This window comes from Syngnathus typhle, linkage group LG3, assembly GCF_033458585.1.
Source record: "Syngnathus typhle isolate RoL2023-S1 ecotype Sweden linkage group LG3, RoL_Styp_1.0, whole genome shotgun sequence".
In the NCBI taxonomy this organism is placed as follows: Eukaryota; Metazoa; Chordata; class Actinopteri; order Syngnathiformes; family Syngnathidae; genus Syngnathus; species Syngnathus typhle.
In genome coordinates this window covers 50893-68044 of record NC_083740.1, presented here as the reverse complement: position 1 = coordinate 68044, position 17152 = coordinate 50893, and the positions used below count along the sequence as shown (strand labels likewise).

The following is a 17152-nucleotide window of genomic DNA, read 5'->3' as shown; positions in this document are numbered from 1 at the left end:
GCCCCTTCGGCAGGGCGTGGGTTTGTTTGGCCTGCGGTGACGTCACGCGTAGCAGAACTCCAGACGGACAACTTTTTCTTCGCACTCACGCAAGCAGGCGGAAAGTTGAGGGAAGTAGCCGAACTTTTTTTCCCCCTTACTCGCTCGCTCGCTCATTCGTACTCGTCGCCATGTCCGGCGTGGCGTCCACCCTGGCCAAGAAGCGCGCCATGGCGGCGGGCTTCGGCTCCAATCAGCGGGCCGTCCCCTTCCTCAACCAGAACTTCGGCGCCCTGCGGGACCAGTGCCTGAGCAGCGGCAGGCTGTTCTGCGACCCCACCTTCCCGGCCGCCCCCGAAGCGCTCGGCTTCAAAGAGCTCGGACGCAACTCTTACAAGACGCGCGGGGTCACCTGGAAGAGGCCCACGGTACGTCTGTGACGTCGCTCGCCCCACGAGTGACCCTGGGCAGGGCAGGGCAGGGTACGGGAGGGGAGGGCGCGGTCGGTCCCCAATCAGGACTAAAACTGGAAGGACGACGACTTGGAGGCGATTGAGCCCGTTCGTTTGTGTTGTGTCCAACCAGGAGCTGGTGTCCTCACCTGAATTCATCGTGGGCGGAGCCACCAGGACCGACATCTGCCAGGGGGCGCTCGGTACGTCCGCGCTTCCCTCTCCGTCCGCACGTTATTCAGCCTGTCTGCTTGCCAAGTGGTGCGACGGTTTGAAAATGATTTGTAATCGTTTGGATTCTTCTTATCGTGTCTACAAGGCAATTCGTCACACATCTTGGCTAGATGTGGTTCAGCCATAGCTGAACACATTTGTGTCCCTTCTCATTCAACTCTGCTAAGTCCAACGCTGTGCACGGATGTTCCAGCAGGGGGCTTATGAGGAGGTGTTGCATGGTCTGTGGTTTGGATGTATACCTCACTCTGTCCAAACCTTCAGTATATGTCAGCAGTCGACATTCTCCAATTGTCCGTCCTCCTCTCTTCCTCCCTCCCTTCCTTCCTTCCCCCCTTCCTCCCTTCGCGCTGTTGGCACGCACCCGCACAAACAGGCGGCCAGACACACCCTCCCTCACCCTTGGTGTGTGTTTGTGCCTGATGAGTCACCAGCTGCGTGACTCAGTCTTTGTTTTCACATGTTGGAAATCTTTTCTGCCGGCAGCTTTTTTTTTTTCGCGTGCGTGCGTGCGTGCGTGTTGAGGTCTGCGGAGGAATGTTTGGCCCAGTGGAACTGCAACACACAAAATAGTGTTGTTGCGGCTCTCGTGCTGTGCTGTATGTTAAAGATGCCAATCCTATACATGTGTGTGAGTTGGGAAGTGGAATTTGGACACCCCTCTGGTGAGGCATGCTTGTCCGAGCTCGTAGCTGCGCATCAGAACGTGTGCACACTTCCTGTCAATCATCCTTCCAGATGCAGGTCCAGGGCCTGTCTCATTTGCCAATGGAGCAAGCACATGAGGCTTCCCGGGTGACAAATCGAGTAGGGACTCTTGACGCCCGCCCCAAGGACAAAGAAAAATCAATTTATTTCTTAAGATTGAGATGCAGCATCTGATTTTCAAGAGGGACCCAGAGCGTTTCTAGCTTTGCTCTAGAAACTTGAGAGCTCTAGAGCCTTTGCCTCGAGTGAACTGATCGGATGGCTCGCAAGTAGAAGAAAGCGCTCTTCTATGGTCAAAGAGCACCCCTGCTTTTGATGCCCCCCCCCCAAAAAAAACCCAGAACAAACAAAAACGATTCAATCAATAAGATTGCTCCTATTCTGGGTGATCTTTGACATGTTTTAAGCGCCCATGCTACCGCATTCAATGGGACCTCCAAGTCCAAAAATCAAGGAGCAAAATTCAAGCTAAAATAATCATGGAATGAGTAATGCCGGTGGTCACAATGTTTGAATTAAAGAGCGCCGCCGTTTCCCTACGCACGCACGCACGCACGCGCACGCTCGGCATCCCTCGTCTACACTCGGCACCTTTGGACGCATTGGCCACGGAGGTCCTTCGTATTTGGCGAGTCCAAATATTGACTGGTGATTGACAGGAAGTGATTGGTGATTTTGTGGGCGTGTCTAACTGTTGTCGTGGCAACACAGGTGACTGTTGGCTGTTGGCGGCCATCGCGTCGCTGACCCTCAACGAGTATGTGATGGCTCGCGTCGTTCCCGACGACCAAAGCTTTCACGACAACTATGCCGGGATCTTTCATTTCCAGGTCAGAAGTCACAGCCTCGCCCGCCCGCCCGCCCGGCCGCCCGCCTTTTCTCCGTCTATTTGCGCTGCGCTGCCTCCTCCGTATTTGCTGAAAATGTCACGTGGAAGACTCGTGCCAACGTTGTCATGACTCAACGAAACTTGTACTCAACACACACTTTTGTACACACAGACACACACTCACACTCGTCATTGGTGTGCAATTTATTTGCCCCGCGATTGCACTCCCACTCCACAAGATGACAGCAATGCATTTGAGAGAGTTTTGCACGCATGTACTTATTCCTGCTCGCGTACGTCTAGTTTTGGCAGTTTGGCGAGTGGGTGGACGTGGTGATCGACGACCGCCTTCCCGTGAAAGACGGCGAACTTCTGTTCGTGCACTCGGCGGAGGGTCGTGAGTTTTGGAGCGCTCTTCTAGAGAAGGCCTACGCCAAGTGAGACTCCGCCCGAGGTTGTTCGCCCCCCAGCTCCCTCAGAGCGTCCTAGCATCCGTGTGCGTGTGTGTGTGTGTGTGCGTGTGCACGCGCGCGCAGGGTGAACGGCTGCTACGAAGCCCTGTCGGGGGGCTCCACCACGGAGGGCTTCGAGGACTTCACCGGGGGCATCGCCGAGAACTTCGACCTCCAACGAGCCCCCGCCGACCTCTTTGAAATCCTGCAAAAGGCCTTGGAAGCGGGGGCCCTCCTGGGCTGCTCCATTGACGTCAGTAACTGGCGGTCACGCCGCACGGACCCAGGGCGGGGCGGGGCGGGCCGGCCGCATGATGACAGGCGCGTGTGCACGTGTGTGCCATCAGATCACCAGCGCGGCTGACTCGGAGGCGGTGACGCGTCAGAAGCTGGTCAAAGGTCACGCCTACTCCCTGACGGGTGCCGTGGAGGTCAGACGCGCTGTCCCGTCCGGGCGCAGCCGCACTTGGGTGAACTCTCCTTTGTGGGCAGGTCAACTACCGAGGGCGTCAGGAGAAGCTCGTCCGTGTCAGGAACCCGTGGGGTCAAGTGGAGTGGACCGGCGCCTGGAGTGACGGGTACGACGGCAGCCACGCCACGGCGCGGGGCGGGAAGCCACGGCGGCGGCGGCGCGCGTGACCTCTCGCCCTCGTCCCTCCCGCAGGTCGTCCGAGTGGGACTCAGTGCAGGGAGACTGTCCCCATGCCAACGCCGAGGACGGAGAATTCTGGTGAGCAATAGCGGCCGCATCTCCCAACGCGCAGCGTCCTGGACGTGCGCCCGGAGTGAGCGCTCTCTTTTACGTTTGGCCAAGGATGTCGTACCGGGACTTCCTGCGTCACTACTCGCGCGTGGAGGTGTGCACTTTGACCCCCGACACCATCATGGACGACTCGGTGAAGCACTGGAGCGTCAACAAGTTCGACGGCTCGTGGCGGCGCGGCTCCACGGCCGGCGGCTGCAGGAACCACGCCTGTGAGTTGACCTAGCGCGCTAGCTTAGCTTCATTCATCGGTGACGCGACGGCCTGCGCGCTCGCAGACACCTTCTGGATGAACCCGCAGTTCGTCATCAAGTTGGACGCCGAGGACGACGACCCGGACGACGGCGAGGTGGGATGCAGCTTTGTGTTGGGCTTGATCCAGAAGAACCGAAGAAAGCTCAGGAAGCAGGGCGAGGACATGCACACCATCGGATTCGCCATCTACGAGGTGAGCCGCCACCCCCCTGGCGTGGAGCCTTCTTACCGTAGCTGAACTTATGCGTGTTGTGTTTCAGCTTCCCAGACAGGTGAGCAGCGCACGCACGCACGCACGCACGCACGCACGCACGGACTGAAAGGGAGCGAGTGGCGTGCCTCGGTAACGGAGCCGTTTGCGCCCCAGTTCCACGGCCAGCAGCAAGTGCACCTGGACAAGAACTTCTTCCTGACGCACGCTCAGACGGCTCGCTCGGAGACCTTCATCAACCTGCGTGAGGTCAGCACCAGGTTCAAGCTGCCGCCCGGCGAGTACCTGGTGGTGCCCTCCACCTTCGAGCCCCACCTCGACGGCGACTTCTGCATACGCGTCTTCTCCGAGAAGCAAAGCCAGACCGTGTAAGCGCGCGCGTCGAAGGCGCCGCTGTCTGTCCGCCGAGCGGCAGGGACTCCAGTCTGTTTGCAGGCGGCAAACAACATGGCGACGCGACCCAACAAGGCTGCCCTTCTTTTCACTCATCTGCGTGCGTGTGTGCTTGATATTTCCAGGCCCTTTGACGACCCGGTCAGCGCAGACCTTGATGATGTGAGTCAAGAAATATCATGAAGCGGTCACTGTTGGGCAAAATGTCCGAAACTTTCAAGCGCCACACGTCACTCCGTGGCTATGACTAGAGCGACTTGGGCTCCTCCTAGTGGTAGACAAAAGACTCACGGTCACTCGACTTAAACCTTAAATACAATCCTTAAGTGTCGGCGCGAGGACCGAGAAATGATCATTCTTTCGCGTAATAGCTCGCCTTTGTGACAAACTAAAGTCAAACGTTTGGAGCACTCCAGAGATTCCCTATTTAACTGGAGGCAGAACCATCAAATGATGCCAAATTGACCAAATTTGACAGCGCCGGCCTTCCGCCCGACGGCGACCGTATGGAAATGACAAGAATGTGCTCCGTTGACTTTGGCTACCGTGACTTTGCCTCGACAGGAAACCGTTCCGGAGGAGGAGGTGGACGCGGCTTTCCGAGGCCTGTTCGCCAAGCTGGCGGGACCGGTATGTCGCTCGCTCGCGCTCACATGCTAACAGCTGCGGAAAAGCTAACACGTGCGCCGCTTCAGGACATGGAGATCTCCGCGGCGGAACTGCGGACCATCATGAACAAGATCGTCGCCAAGCGTGAGTTTCCAGACTCGGTCGGTCGGACGGACGGCAAAGAGACGGCAAACGTTTCATGGTCTCTCCGCAAACAGGAAGTGACATCAAGACGAGCGGCTTCAGCATGGAGACGTGCAGAGTCATGGTTAACCTCATGGACGTATCCTTCCTCGGCGCGGCGCATATCCTAACCGCGGTCGAATAAGACGCGCCGCGTGATTCTTGACACTGTAGCAGGAGAGCAGCAACGGGAAGTTGGGTCTGTCAGAGTTTGCCACCTTGTGGAAAAAAGTGCAGCGCTACCTGGTAGGAGGGCAACTTTGAACCTGCGTGTGGACACGTGTGGTCCGTGTCACCTCCTCACCTTCTCTCGCTCTCTGACAGTCCATCTACAAGAGGAACGACACGGACAACTCCGGCACGATGAGCACACCCGAGATGAGAGTCGCCTTCAAAGACGCCGGTCAGTCCCGGCACGCTAAAGGAGTCTGCGGAGCCATGTCGTCTTCCAAGATCAGTGGCATCATTAGTGCTGTTCCAACATGGAATGGTTTTGATTCTGCTCCAAAGAGAATCAATCAGTCTTCCCCTTGGCTTTGTTGGCTCAAAAGTGTTTTGTTTGCTAGGTTTCACCCTGAACAACGCCATCTACCAGCTGTTGGTTGCCCGCTACGCTGAGCCGGACTTGACGCTGGACTTTGACAACTTTGTGGGCTGCCTGATGAGGCTGGAGATCATGTTCCGTAAGCTCATCGCATTTCCGCTCATTAGCAAGCGCTAAGCGCAGTACCAAACTTTGCAACTGCTAAGTGAAGTGAAAAACATGAGTCCAAACGGTATCAAATTGTGTTTTGTGTGCTTAGGGATTTTCAAGAAGTTTGACCCGAATGACAGCGGATCCATCCAGCTCAACTTCAATGAGGTCAAAGTTCATTTCAATGAACCAAAATTGTGTGTGTTGGAAGTGTTGTCGTAACATGTTGTTGTCTTTCTCTCCTTAGTGGTTAAACTTCTCCATGATCTGAATGCCCTTCTGCCCCGACCCAGTAAACAACTTCACTTTATTTGCCTTTGCGAAACATTTCAACAAATAAAGGCTGTAGAACATTCCATATCGTTGAGGCCTCAAATGGCGACGTTAGCATGGAGACTTAATACTGGAAGAGCTCATGAAGATCTCTTGTCTCTCTCTCCGTCTGTCTGTCTGTCTGTCTCTCTCTCTCCCCCCCCCCCCTTCACGGACGATACATATTCATAAGCGTTTCTGTAAGTACAACAGTATTTGCTATAAGGCTATTTTTCATCTACACTCCCGAGACAAGAGTAAGATAGGCTGGCTATGCACCAATGCAACCTTCGCTCAACGTCTCCATGGAGACGAAGGTTAGCGCGAACGACTGGGTTCGAAGGCTTCGTGAATTTGCACAAGGATGGGCGGTCAAGTGAAGTGAAGACAGAAAATGCAGTGATGTGAACTGAAAACACCGCGGGGAAATGAACATGATCGGATTGGGCGCGTTTAGCGGTTGGCAACGCAACATGGCTGCCGATAGCTTCACTTCAGCACATGCTGCATCCTTGATTTGTTTCCTAATTTAACCCATGACATGCATTTAGCGATCCGTTTAGCCTGATATGTACTGACTGCGTGAACACATACCGCTATCCACCTACATGAAGTTAGTTGGTGAAATGTAGCAAATACTTTGAAGATGCATGCCTTTATTTATATAAAAAAAAAATGAAGGAAAACCTTGCCAAAATGGGAAGAACAAACAGTCTGTCGGGATCAGCCATCTTTGGTGTTGACATTCGCATCGAACGCAGCATTTGTACTTGATCCATGAGATCAGCTCTGTTAGAATCAGCCTAGCTTGGCCAACGACATGCTGAGTCAAGGAAGTGACCGCCACGCGTGGACGTTCCAACGCCGGCCGGTTCAGGATCGGCTCGGTCCGTCCCTGCCGGCGGTGTCCAGGGCTCCGAGAAGGGTGGCGTGTGCCTCCAGCAGGGTGACGTCGGCGTCGGCCCCGAGGAAGCGTCCGGTGAGCTCGGCGTCGTGGAGCCTCAGGCGAACCCTGGCGCCCCTCTGTAGCTTGTCGCCGGACGCCGGACGTCGACACACGGCGTGAAACTTGGAGCCGAAGTCGACGTACAGGTCGTCGCCGACGACGTGGAATATCTTCCCGACCACCGTCTTGTCTTTACCCGGTCCCATCTGGACCAGAGGGCTGCGGCGAAGGAGCTCAGCGAACGTGGTGGACTCTTCGTCACGGGCCGACGACGCTCCGGCAGAGGGTTCGCGGTGACGGAGCTCCGACTGGGAGGTGAAGGCGGCCGCGAAGCCCGACTTGGGCTTGTCGGAGGAGCTTCCGGAACCGGAGCAGAAGCGGCTTCGCTGCGGGACCGCCGGAACCAGGGCAAGCCCACGGCGGCCGACGAGGGCGACCTTCCACACGGCCGACATTTTGTCACTCGCTCATTAGCGCTCCTCAGCGGAGACAGGATGCGTGCGCTTGCTGGATGCTCACCCACCACACAATCAAAGACATATTTTTTTTGCTGACATTATTTTGTAAAAAAAAAAAAAAAAGAAGAAAAGAGCATCAGGAAATATTTGCGCTCTATGGCCGAAAGCGGTGGCTTGGCTGGCTGGTTGGCTGGCTGGATGGATGGCTGGATGTTTTGAAAGGTGACTAGCGTAAGTGATCCAGTTCAGATGGTGGCGGTAAAGGGCCCAGATTTGTTAGCCAATCGACTGAAGGAAGAAGAAGAAGAAGACGGAAACGAAGAAGAAGCGGAAACAGAAGCTTCTCAAACTCAAGCTAGGCTAACACCGTGTGACGTTAACATGGCAACGACCACGGAGGTTTTTGTTTGCGGCCCGGGCCGCTTGCGCTTTTCCCCGTGTGTTTTCCCTCAAGGTTCGTCGGTTGGAGATGTTCTGGAGCGCTTTGTCCAACAATGGGTGAGTTTGGACGGCGAAATCTACTGACTTTAAACTGCTGTGCTAAGCCAACAGTTAGCATATTAACACTTGAGCGTAGTCTCAAATTCTTTGCAATGCTAGAAAAAAGTCGTCTCGCAAACGTACACACTATATGTTAATATTTAGACTTGACAGTCTGACGTGCCATAGACTTAAATGTATTTCCGCAACTAATTTGGCGTAATGTGTGCCCAAAATGTTATTTTATGGTCACGAAAATATAACAGCTGATCAAAATCGGAAGGAAATGTGAATCTGTGGCTACAGGTGAGCTTACCTTCGAACATACGCTTGTATCACACGCAAGTATCTACATGGCAACAATAGCGATAACTTGTATTAAATGCCCCGCCACAAAATACAAAGTTTTGTGTTCATTCATTTCTGTAGGCCTTAATCGCATGAGAGCTTCAGGGCCCCACAGCTGACAAATCCTAATGAAATCCCCCTACGTTATTGGCCGCGAATCCGGTTGAGTGCGTTTTTGAAATACGACTTGTGCGGCCACGAGATGGTACCAAATCAACACCAAACCTTTGGAAGTTCACAGACACAACTACAAAAATGTGACTTTTGTCAGTCAGATTTTTCAAGCTGTTAGTGAGGCCCAATTAAATAGCAATAAATTTGCGCAGCCGAGGCGAGCAGAGCTAACGCCCGCTAACGCCCACTAACACGCTGTTATGCACAATGTGGTCATGTCGTTTCGAGTGCCACCGTGCGAAACGTCACGGGCGTCTTCAACCATGCCCTGTCTGATCCATCGTGCTAACGCTGATATTGAAGAGGTGCCGTGACTTTCAGGCTCCGTCGTCGCCGCTCGACTTCTACGTCAGCAGAGACGGCCGCGTGACCCGGCCGGACGAGCGTTTGCGGGGCGGCGCCGTCTATCGGCTGGTGCCCCGTCTGCTTGGAGGCAAAGGAGGTGAGCGAGCGGGGTTCGGGGCGGGCGGATGCCGGGTGATGCTTAGCCACCCGACCTCTGACCTGACCTCTCCGCTCCCGGCAGGCTTTGGCTCCATGCTGCGAGCACTCGGCGCTCAGATCGAGAAGACGACCAATCGCGAGGCCTGTCGAGACCTGAGCGGACGCCGCCTGCGAGACGTCAACCACGAGAAAGAGTGAGTGCTAAAATGTGCTCATTCAACAAATGGGTCGTCAATGGACTGGTGAGCGAGCGCTTTGGAATCCGAGTCGAGTTAACCGGGACGCGCGTCCGAAGGTCACAGCGTCTCGGAAGCCTCCCTTTTCCAGTCTGATGCAATACTTGATGAGACTCCAGAACTATTTGGTAGCGGCATCCCCAACACTTGGTGAAGTCGCGTCAAAGTTGGGGTGCAAGCTATGACGTGATGTTTGGTGGCCTTGCTTGAATATTTTGCCAATCGCAGGAAGCAGCACAGCAAAAAGGTTCTCATCTCCTGACTCGATGGAGGAAAAAAAGCTTTGCTAGCTGCGAGGAACCTCTTCTCAACAAAAGTGCCTTGGTGCAGCTACGTGCTGGCAACCGACTCGTACCTTTCCACGATCCCGTCTGACTCGTTAATGTTCGGCAGGATGGGCGAGTGGCTCAAGCAGCAAGCGGAGCGCGAGGCCGAGAAGGAGCGGCAGCGCGCCGAGCGTCTGCAGAGGAAAACGGCCGAGCCTGCGCATCAGTTCAGCGACCCCGCCTACCAGCAGCAGTGCCACAGCCTGGCCGAGAGGCTGGAGGACTCCGTGCTCAAAGGTTTCACGCCAGCTTGCTTCAGATATGGCGCGCAAAGTCCGCAAAGAAACCACATTGTCTATTATGGCCAGGTCTGCAAGCGACGGCCTCCAAGCGAGCAGGCCCCGCCCACACCCATCCTCCAACTAAGAAGAAGAAGACGGCGGCGTGTTTTTGGTGAGCGCCGTCGCAAGGACGTGCAGAGGAAAAATGCGCTCATGTCTGGCTGTTGTCACGGCAACAGGACCGGCTTGGATGATCTGAGCTCGGAGGAGGAACATGTCGAGTCTACGGACGAGGAGGAGGCGGAGCCTGCGACCGCCGGCGAGGGGTAGGACCGCGGCTCATTTGGTTTGGATTGTGGCAACGGTTGTGGTGACGTCGACGAGCAAACGTTTTGTGCTCAGGACGCCGGAGGTGGAGGAGATGGCGCCCCCTGAGGGGAAAAGGGGCATGGCCGCCAAATGCTCACCTGGCCCGCAGGTAACAGCTGCTGCCATTGGCGAGGAGCCGACCCTCCTTGGTGTTAATCCACAGCCAATTAACCAATGAGGGACCTGTGGGCGGGCGAACAGGCTCGCTCGCTCGCTCGCTCACTCGCTCACTCGCTCACCTCAAAATCCTCCCAACAGCACTTCTTCCATTTCCTAACGTATGGTTTTGAAAGGAAAACAGTGAGTGGCTCAAGGAGAAATGTTTCAATTCCTGCTTTGGCCAACAAGTTGTCAATTTGATGGCTGAATCGCGTAGCCTCGGCGATGTCTTTTGATTCCCAATCTGGATGTATAGAAGGCGCCATAACAACAATTCAAACATGACAAGATGTCAATATTCTGTATTCACGTTGCGCTTGGAGCCGCGCGTTGGTCTCGACGGCCCGTTTGTCCGCAAGGGACCATTCCGCACGGACCTGTGGCCGAGAGATGGATTGGCGAGTGAGCCCATTATTCATTTTATTTCAAGAGCAGCCATTGCATTTGCTGCCACCCACAAAGCTCATTCAAATCAATCCACCCACAAAGTGTTCCTTCTCTTTTTGCCCCAGTGCACAGCAGTCCTTTAAAAAAACTAAAAAAATCTCCCGCAACTCCAAAAATTGAAAGGTGTACTCTGTGTGTTCCACAGCACGCCCAGGCGGGAGATGTTCTCGGCCAGGCGGGAGCGTCCGTCTGAATGGGGAAGCGCCAAAGCAGCAGCGGGCGGTGGCTGCCAACTTCTTTTTTTCTTTTTTGTCTTTCCCCGACTGGCATCTTTCAACTTGCTTTTTTTCCTTTTTGTCTTTTTCAACTGGCGTCTTTGTTTTTGGAGGTCCTCAGAATCCAGGGGGCTCCCAGGCGCTGACCTGCGGCTCCTCCGCTTCTCTGAAGCAGTGGACCACGTCGCCGGGCAGGAAGGTGATGTTCCCGTCGGCCGACAGGCCGCACTCGCCGCCCGCCTTGGCCGTGTTGACGTCCTCCTTGTGATGCTTCAATGCCAGCAGGCCTCCTAAAGGCGCACGCACCCACGCACGCAACGCAATCTTGACTTGACTGCATTCAATAAAAGGAGGCCAGGCCAGGCCAGGCCAGCCCAGACCAGCTTTCTGGCTCAATTCCTCTTTGGAGATTAATTTGGACACGTCTTAACACCAGACGCGCCATGCACAAAAGGTGAGAGATGCAAAAAATCAAAGACCAAGCGCTCACCCTCCCACAGCGTCTCGCCGTCGCGAATCAGTCGAAACTTCATCTTGCGCTCCAGCTGACCCTTGACAACGCGGCAGCCGGCCACCGCCATCTTCTTTTTACCCGCCGTCACGTCAAAGACGGCCAGGACCGTGGCCTCGCCTGAGGGCGGAAGCAAATGATTAGGGGACGGAAGCAGTCACGCGCGTACGCCGGCCGTGGCGACTCACCCAGGATCTGGCAAGTGACCAGCGGCGGTAGCTTGTCACCAATCTCGGCCTTGAGCTGGTCCACCATTTTGTAGATGATGTCGTGAAGCCTGACGGGGATGTTGCGGTGCGACGCCGTTTGCTGGATGGCCTTGCTCGCCGCCACGTTGAAGCCGTACACGCTGCCTGGGGGCGGAGAGGGCGACGCCCGGTGACGACCTCTTCCGCCCTCACCCACATCAAATATGATTTCACGCAACCCCGACGTTACGAGTTTTGCCTTTGTGTCGCAGAAGAGTATGACACGGTAGCTAAGCGACCACTTTGTCATTGGCCAGACCCGCCTCTCAAAGGCATTCGCTCGCCGCGGCGCCTCGGGCAGACGTGAGGTCTGGCGTGGCGCTACGACGCACGCGTCCGCTTTGGGTCGCTGGCTACCTCCAAAGGTTTCCGCCATGTTGAGGTCGTTTTCGGAGACGTCGCCGATGCCAAAGTGCACCACGTCCAGGCGGCACTGATGGTCGGCGTCGTAGGTGTCCAGGATGTTCAAGATGGCCTCCAAGGAGCCGTCTGCATCAGCTGGCGGGGGCAAGGCAAATTGACAGAAACACGAACATTTCTGCCACTTTTCCCGTGATTTTGTTTTGTTAACGTTTATTTCATTTTTCTGCGTGGTTTTTGTGTGCTTTTTTTCTTTTTTTTTTTAAAGGTGATTTCCTTAAGGTTTTTTTTTTTGCATGAATGTTGTGTTCATTACTGTCGTATCGCGACGCGTCTATGGCGTGCTGAAAGTGACGTCACCATGGCATTTCATTCTCGCGAGAATTGCCTCGCAAGTCAGTGATTGTTTACAACTTGTGCCGGACTCATGTTCGGATGGGAGTTCGACGTGACCGTATGCGTCTTTGACACCGAGTGAGTACACTTTATTGTTAATACATTGTCCGTTACGGAGTTGCCGTCTGCAGCGTGTTTGGCTCGCGCCGTTTGATTGACAGCTCCCTTTAAGTTTGCCTCGCGCCTTAAATAATGAGGGAATGCTCACACGTCCTTTTTCGTAGGTAGGAGAGAAGCACGAGCAAGAACGGTGCTCTTATCTGCGCGCTTGTGCTACTTGGCCTGTCCTTTCTTCGTCGTGCGTGCACTTTGACGGGCGCCGCCATGACACGGCGTTCAATGGATGTGATTAGGAGGGGTGTAAATGGCGGGTTTTGCCACGATACGATATAATATCGATAGAAAGAACTACGATACGATATTTGCCGATATCTTAAAGCCTGCTGCGATTCATTCACGATATATAGCGATATAGTGCTCTACGATCGATTTTTTTTTTTTTTTTTTAAATAAAAAATATAGAACAATATCCTGATTTATAACAATTCATACGCAAAATCAACAAGTTACTGCAAACTCTTTATTTAGGAAATGACAAGAGTATTGTAGTATACAAATTGCTTACTTTAACACTGAACTTTGATGTCGTGATTTTTCTTTAAATGTGCGGCGAGATTTGTGCTCCCTGAATATTTGATCACCGCATGGCAGGATTTACAAACTGCACGTGTCTTGTCCGTTGAGCCATCTTTTCTTTGGAATCCAAAGTGCTTCCAAACGAATGACTTGAAGCCTAAAGGGGAGCAAATTTCCTCGTCTTTTTGGACACTAGCCATAGCAGCAGCCCAGGAGCCGCGTACTAGTTGACGCCTCCCCTTTCACGTGCGTGCTCAACAACGCCGGGCGCACTGCTCCCGGAAAGAGGAAGCAAGCAACAATGAACTGGATTTCGCGTCTAATGTCCGAGGTCAAACACGGCGATATAAATCGATGTTTACCTTTAGCATCGATGCCAATAAATCGTAGAGCATTATATCGATTAATCGATGTGTATTGATGTATCGTTACACCCCTAGTGATTAGCATTCACCTACTGTAGCCATAGTGGGACGGACAAAGCACTTGAATGCGCGTTCCTATCGAATGGAGAGGGTTGGTTTTCAGGGAGCATTAGCCATTAATTGCACGCAACCACAGCAGAAGCCGTTTGAAAAAGGCCCATGATGGATGGCAAATTGGGCAGCCACACCTGCGCCGAGTTGGGGTAGTGCCACTTTCAATTTCAAATTCCTTTTGGCGGGCGTGTCAGCCAGCCAGCGGCGCGGCGGGGTGTGTACCTTTGATGACCAGCGGCAGGCCCACGTGCACTGGTGCCGTTTTCTCGCCGGGCCTGTTGGAAAACTTGCTCTTGTTTCTGCGGTAGAGCAGCGACTTCCTCTGCCGCCAACCGAGATGCGCCAACTCCGCCCTCTCCTTCCTGTAGGTGTCGTCGTGCTCCCGCCGCTTGGCCTCCACGGCGGTGTGCTCCGCCCCCTGCCGCTCCAGCTCCTCCTCCTGACTCCGCCAGGTCACCACCTCCTTGGCTCGCCGCTGCTGACACAAAGTGCCCGCCGTCAGTTTGGCTTGGTGTCGTTTGCTAGGCCGCATCGCTATTCGAAGCTTTGGAATGACCTCAACATCCACGCTAACGTCGAAGCCGGCGCGTCGCAGTGTATGCAAACAACAAACAAGCAAGCGACGGCTTTGACGTCAGACAACAACAATCGACCATTTAGCCGATTTTCTCATGCGCAACACGTGGATGTGGACCCAACCGGGAACTGCATAGTGAGCGAATCCCATTTGCGCACTTGAAATAACGCTCCGCTCTTTCACTATATGAGGAGGAGGAGTTGACAAGAGTGGACGCCAAATGAACGCCTACCTCCGACTCCACCTCCAGGATCACGTCGCCGGCAGAGGGCACATCCTTCCAGCCCGCCACCTCCACCGCTACGCCGGGCCCCGCCTCCTCCACCGCGCAGCCGTGCTCGTCCCATAGGTGGCGCACCTTGGCCCAGGTCTTGCCCGCCACCAGCACGCAGCCTCGCCGCAGGGCCCCCCGCTGGACCAGCATGGTGGTCACGGGACTGAGGGGCGACAAGCACCGGCAGGTCAAGTGGCCGAGCACGCACACACACACAGACAAAAGGGGGGTCTGCAACCTGTGGCTCTCAAACAAATACCTCTCCCTTCCTTTTACAAAAGGAGGCCCAACATGGACGTCCGGGGGCTAAGGAGGAAACCCGCCTCGCTATTTGCAGCGGACGCGGCAAAGCCAAATGTTCCGAACCAGGACCAATGGTATTTTGAGAGCTGAGGCGCACGCGGACGCCTTCCCTGGGTACCCGGTCCAGCGAAAAGGCTCTTTTTGAGAAGCCGAGGTTGGTGAGCCCCGCCCGCCGTGGCGAATGAGGGAAGCCCGGTACCTCACCCTTTGCCTTTGTCCGTGCGGCTCTCCACCACCAGGCCCTCCGCAGCGCCTTGGGGTTCCGCCTTCAGCTCCAGAATCTCAGCTAGGGCCGCTGTGGCCTCGACCAGCGCCGGCAAGTTGTGCCCCTTCAGGGCCGACACTTGCACGGCCTGGACGTCGCCCCCGAAGTCCTCGCACACCACTTCGTGGGCCAGCAGTTCTCGTGTGACCCGCCGGGGATCGGCACGAGCCTTGTCGCATTTGTTGACCGCCACGATGATGGGAACTGCGAGCGAGATGACAGCCGCCCATGCAAAGTGTTCACCCACGCGGCAAAAAGGCGCACCAAGAGTATTAGCGCCACACAGCAAGAATGAGCCAGGTGGGGGCGGAGCAGCACAAGCAACAACGTATGGCAATAATAGCGAAAACACTCTGTATCAAGTCTGGTACGGTTGGACAGTACCTTCCGCTCTCTTGGCGTGCCGGATGGACTCCACCGTCTGATCCATGACGCCATCGTCGGCGGCCACCACCAGGATGACGATGTCGGTGGCGCCGGCGCCGCGGGCCCTCATGGCCGAGAAGGCGGCGTGACCCGGCGTGTCCAGGAAGGTGATCCTCTCGCCCGTCGCCAACTCCACTGCGGCTCAAAAACAGCGCGGGCTCAAAGAGAGACGACCGGCGATAAAGCAGCAGCGGCGGCGGCGGAGTTATCGCGGCAAACGTCGGTCACATATGGGCTCTATACACTATAAGGTCCCGTTGAGTCAGTGTGCTGTTCAGGCACAATTGCATGAAATATTTGGGCTGCGCGATCATCTTCGTCTCGCGTTGGAGTCGCTCGCAAAAGGGAAAGGCGACGATACCTGCGAAGGCGCCGATGCGCTGCGTGATGCCGCCGGCCTCAGCCGCCGCCAGCTGGCTTTTCCTCAGGCTGTCCAGCAGCGTGGTCTTGCCGTGGTCCACGTGGCCCATGATGGTGATCACCGGGGGCCGCCGCACCAGCTTGCCGGGATCCGCCGGGGGTCTGCGCACACAGTATCAAGGGGAAAAAAAGCGCAAGGCCTGCCCGGGCAGTCCCCCCCCACCGCACTGTTGTCGTTGCAATCGTCAAACGGCTAGCGCCTGGTTCACCTGGGCACGGCGTCTCTGTTGTGGCGCTGCGGCGTCTGGCTCAGCTTCTCCCAGCGGAACTTCATGCCCGAGCGCATCACCGCTTCCTTGATTTGCCGCTCGTCCAGCACCGAGGCGGCGTTCGTCGGCGCGTCCGTCAGCGCCTCCAACACGTGATCTACACACAGCACAGTGCAGCCGCCACTGTCCACTCGAGCAGGTGCAAAATTGTCCTTCCAAATTGGCAGCTGCGCGCTGGCTCGTGTAGAGATTTCCACGGCTCCTAAGCAACTCGATCATCTTGGTCACTCGCGCCCCTCCTCGAAACTCGCGCTCCCCTTTCAGATTGATGGCAATTTACCGGGGGCTTTCTTCATGGCTCGTGCGAGGGCCTCCACTGTCATGGATTGCCTGATCTCCACTTCCTGCTTGTTGGCGCTCACCTTTGGCCTCTGCTCCTTCCTCTGACCTTTGAACTGCCGGGGCTGGGTTATGGTTGTTACACGTGAGGGAGGGGTGCTGCCGGCAGAGATGGAGAGCGCTCGCTCGCTCACCTGCTTGGAGGCCAGCAGAGGGGCGGCGGCGGCGGACACAGCACGACAGAGCAAGGGCGGCAGGATAGTGCTGCGGGACGGACGGCGAACACCGGCCCTCGCCCGGGACGTCAGCGTCATCATCTGCAGCATGGTCACTGACGGGCGAGCGAGAGGAAAGAAAAGACAACGTCGCTTGGGAACGTGGCCCCCGAAGGCCCGGCCGGGCCAAGTGGCTGCACGCAGAGGCTGAAATCTGCTTGGATGCCAAAACGGCAAATGCATAACAAACACGAGCACGAGCATTGCCAAACGTTGCACGGGGAGCAATAGGATGTGCCTCAGGCCAACACGTCATCATTTCCTTCGATAATAAAGACGTCGCAATTTTTGCCGATTGCAATATGTGACAGCCCCATATCCTGCAGTCCTCCGTGAAATGTATCGCGTCTTCGCGTATCATTTCAAGTATCCAGAGGTCGGGCAGAGTGGGCTCTTTTTGGGGATTTCACCCGACGCGAGCGTGCACGCGTACACACACCCGCTCCCACATCCGAGTGGACGCACATACAGTCGTAACTACGTGAGCGTATGAGCGTGAGCACGCTCACGCACACAATCGCACGTTTCGGGATTGCG

The 17152-nt window shown here is 55.5% G+C and overlaps 4 protein-coding genes across 6 annotated transcripts; 2 read left to right on the top strand and 2 right to left on the bottom strand.

Annotated features, from left to right (window-relative positions):
• The first annotated feature begins 8 nt into the window (after window positions 1-8).
• LOC133151534 (calpain-2 catalytic subunit-like) lies at window positions 9-6120 on the top strand. Its single transcript, XM_061274655.1, has 21 exons — window positions 9-407; window positions 565-634; window positions 2085-2203; window positions 2506-2639; window positions 2739-2907; window positions 3002-3085; window positions 3147-3232; window positions 3319-3384; window positions 3469-3629; window positions 3696-3865; window positions 3933-3944; window positions 4040-4251; window positions 4402-4438; window positions 4841-4906; window positions 4972-5029; window positions 5104-5168; window positions 5246-5314; window positions 5393-5471; window positions 5635-5751; window positions 5872-5930; window positions 6010-6120. Exons 1-21 carry the CDS (start codon window positions 171-173, stop codon window positions 6031-6033), a joined length of 2094 nt encoding a protein of 697 aa, XP_061130639.1. The 5' UTR covers window positions 9-170; the 3' UTR covers window positions 6034-6120.
• Window positions 6121-6710: 590 nt separating this feature from the next.
• On the bottom strand, window positions 6711-7475 carry mrps28 (mitochondrial ribosomal protein S28). Its single transcript, XM_061274659.1, has one exon. It carries the CDS (start codon window positions 7473-7475, stop codon window positions 6948-6950), a length of 528 nt encoding a protein of 175 aa, XP_061130643.1. The 3' UTR covers window positions 6711-6947.
• Window positions 7476-7727: 252 nt separating this feature from the next.
• Window positions 7728-11281, top strand: sde2 (SDE2 telomere maintenance homolog (S. pombe)). The gene is made up of 8 exons (XM_061274658.1): window positions 7728-7976; window positions 8802-8922; window positions 9007-9118; window positions 9554-9723; window positions 9795-9879; window positions 9947-10033; window positions 10110-10185; window positions 10828-11281. Exons 1-8 carry the CDS (start codon window positions 7728-7730, stop codon window positions 10873-10875), a joined length of 948 nt encoding a protein of 315 aa, XP_061130642.1. The 3' UTR covers window positions 10876-11281.
• On the bottom strand, window positions 10639-16666 carry mtif2 (mitochondrial translational initiation factor 2). 3 transcript variants are annotated; one of them, XM_061274653.1, is made up of 12 exons: window positions 16535-16666; window positions 16342-16465; window positions 16002-16158; window positions 15734-15894; window positions 15331-15507; window positions 14886-15150; window positions 14337-14541; window positions 13750-14002; window positions 12014-12154; window positions 11597-11761; window positions 11388-11528; window positions 10639-11187 (listed from the first exon to the last, which is right to left on the bottom strand). In XM_061274653.1, exons 1-12 carry the CDS (start codon window positions 16664-16666, stop codon window positions 11015-11017), a joined length of 2094 nt encoding a protein of 697 aa, XP_061130637.1. In that variant the 3' UTR covers window positions 10639-11014. The 3 variants fall into 3 exon arrangements, with proteins under 3 accessions (XP_061130637.1, XP_061130638.1, XP_061130636.1); XM_061274654.1 differs by having other exon boundaries at window positions 16342-16456; XM_061274652.1 differs by having other exon boundaries at window positions 16342-16666.
• Window positions 16667-17152: the final 486 nt, after the last annotated feature.

Bases quoted from the DNA above. Each gene is read 5' to 3' on its own strand.
- LOC133151534 (XM_061274655.1), top strand. From the start codon at position 171: ATGTCCGGCGTGGCGTCCACCCTGGCCAAGAAGCGCGCCATGGCGGCG. The intron at 3,086-3,146 runs GTCAGACGCGCT...CTTTGTGGGCAG, and splicing joins CCCTGACGGGTGCCGTGGAG to GTCAACTACCGAGGGCGTCA. The intron at 3,233-3,318 runs GTACGACGGCAG...TCCCTCCCGCAG, and splicing joins ACCGGCGCCTGGAGTGACGG to GTCGTCCGAGTGGGACTCAG.
- mrps28 (XM_061274659.1), bottom strand. From the start codon at position 7,475: ATGTCGGCCGTGTGGAAGGTCGCCCTCGTCGGCCGCCGTGGGCTTGCC.
- sde2 (XM_061274658.1), top strand. From the start codon at position 7,728: ATGGTGGCGGTAAAGGGCCCAGATTTGTTAGCCAATCGACTGAAGGAA. The intron at 9,119-9,553 runs GTGAGTGCTAAA...AATGTTCGGCAG, and splicing joins GACGTCAACCACGAGAAAGA to GATGGGCGAGTGGCTCAAGC. The intron at 9,880-9,946 runs GTGAGCGCCGTC...TCACGGCAACAG, and splicing joins AAGACGGCGGCGTGTTTTTG to GACCGGCTTGGATGATCTGA.
- mtif2 (XM_061274652.1), bottom strand. From the start codon at position 16,666: ATGCTGCAGATGATGACGCTGACGTCCCGGGCGAGGGCCGGTGTTCGC. The intron at 16,159-16,341 runs GTAAATTGCCAT...TGCTGTGTGTAG, and splicing joins AGCCATGAAGAAAGCCCCCG to ATCACGTGTTGGAGGCGCTG. The intron at 11,529-11,596 runs GTGAGTCGCCAC...TTCCGCCCTCAG, and splicing joins GGTCACTTGCCAGATCCTGG to GCGAGGCCACGGTCCTGGCC.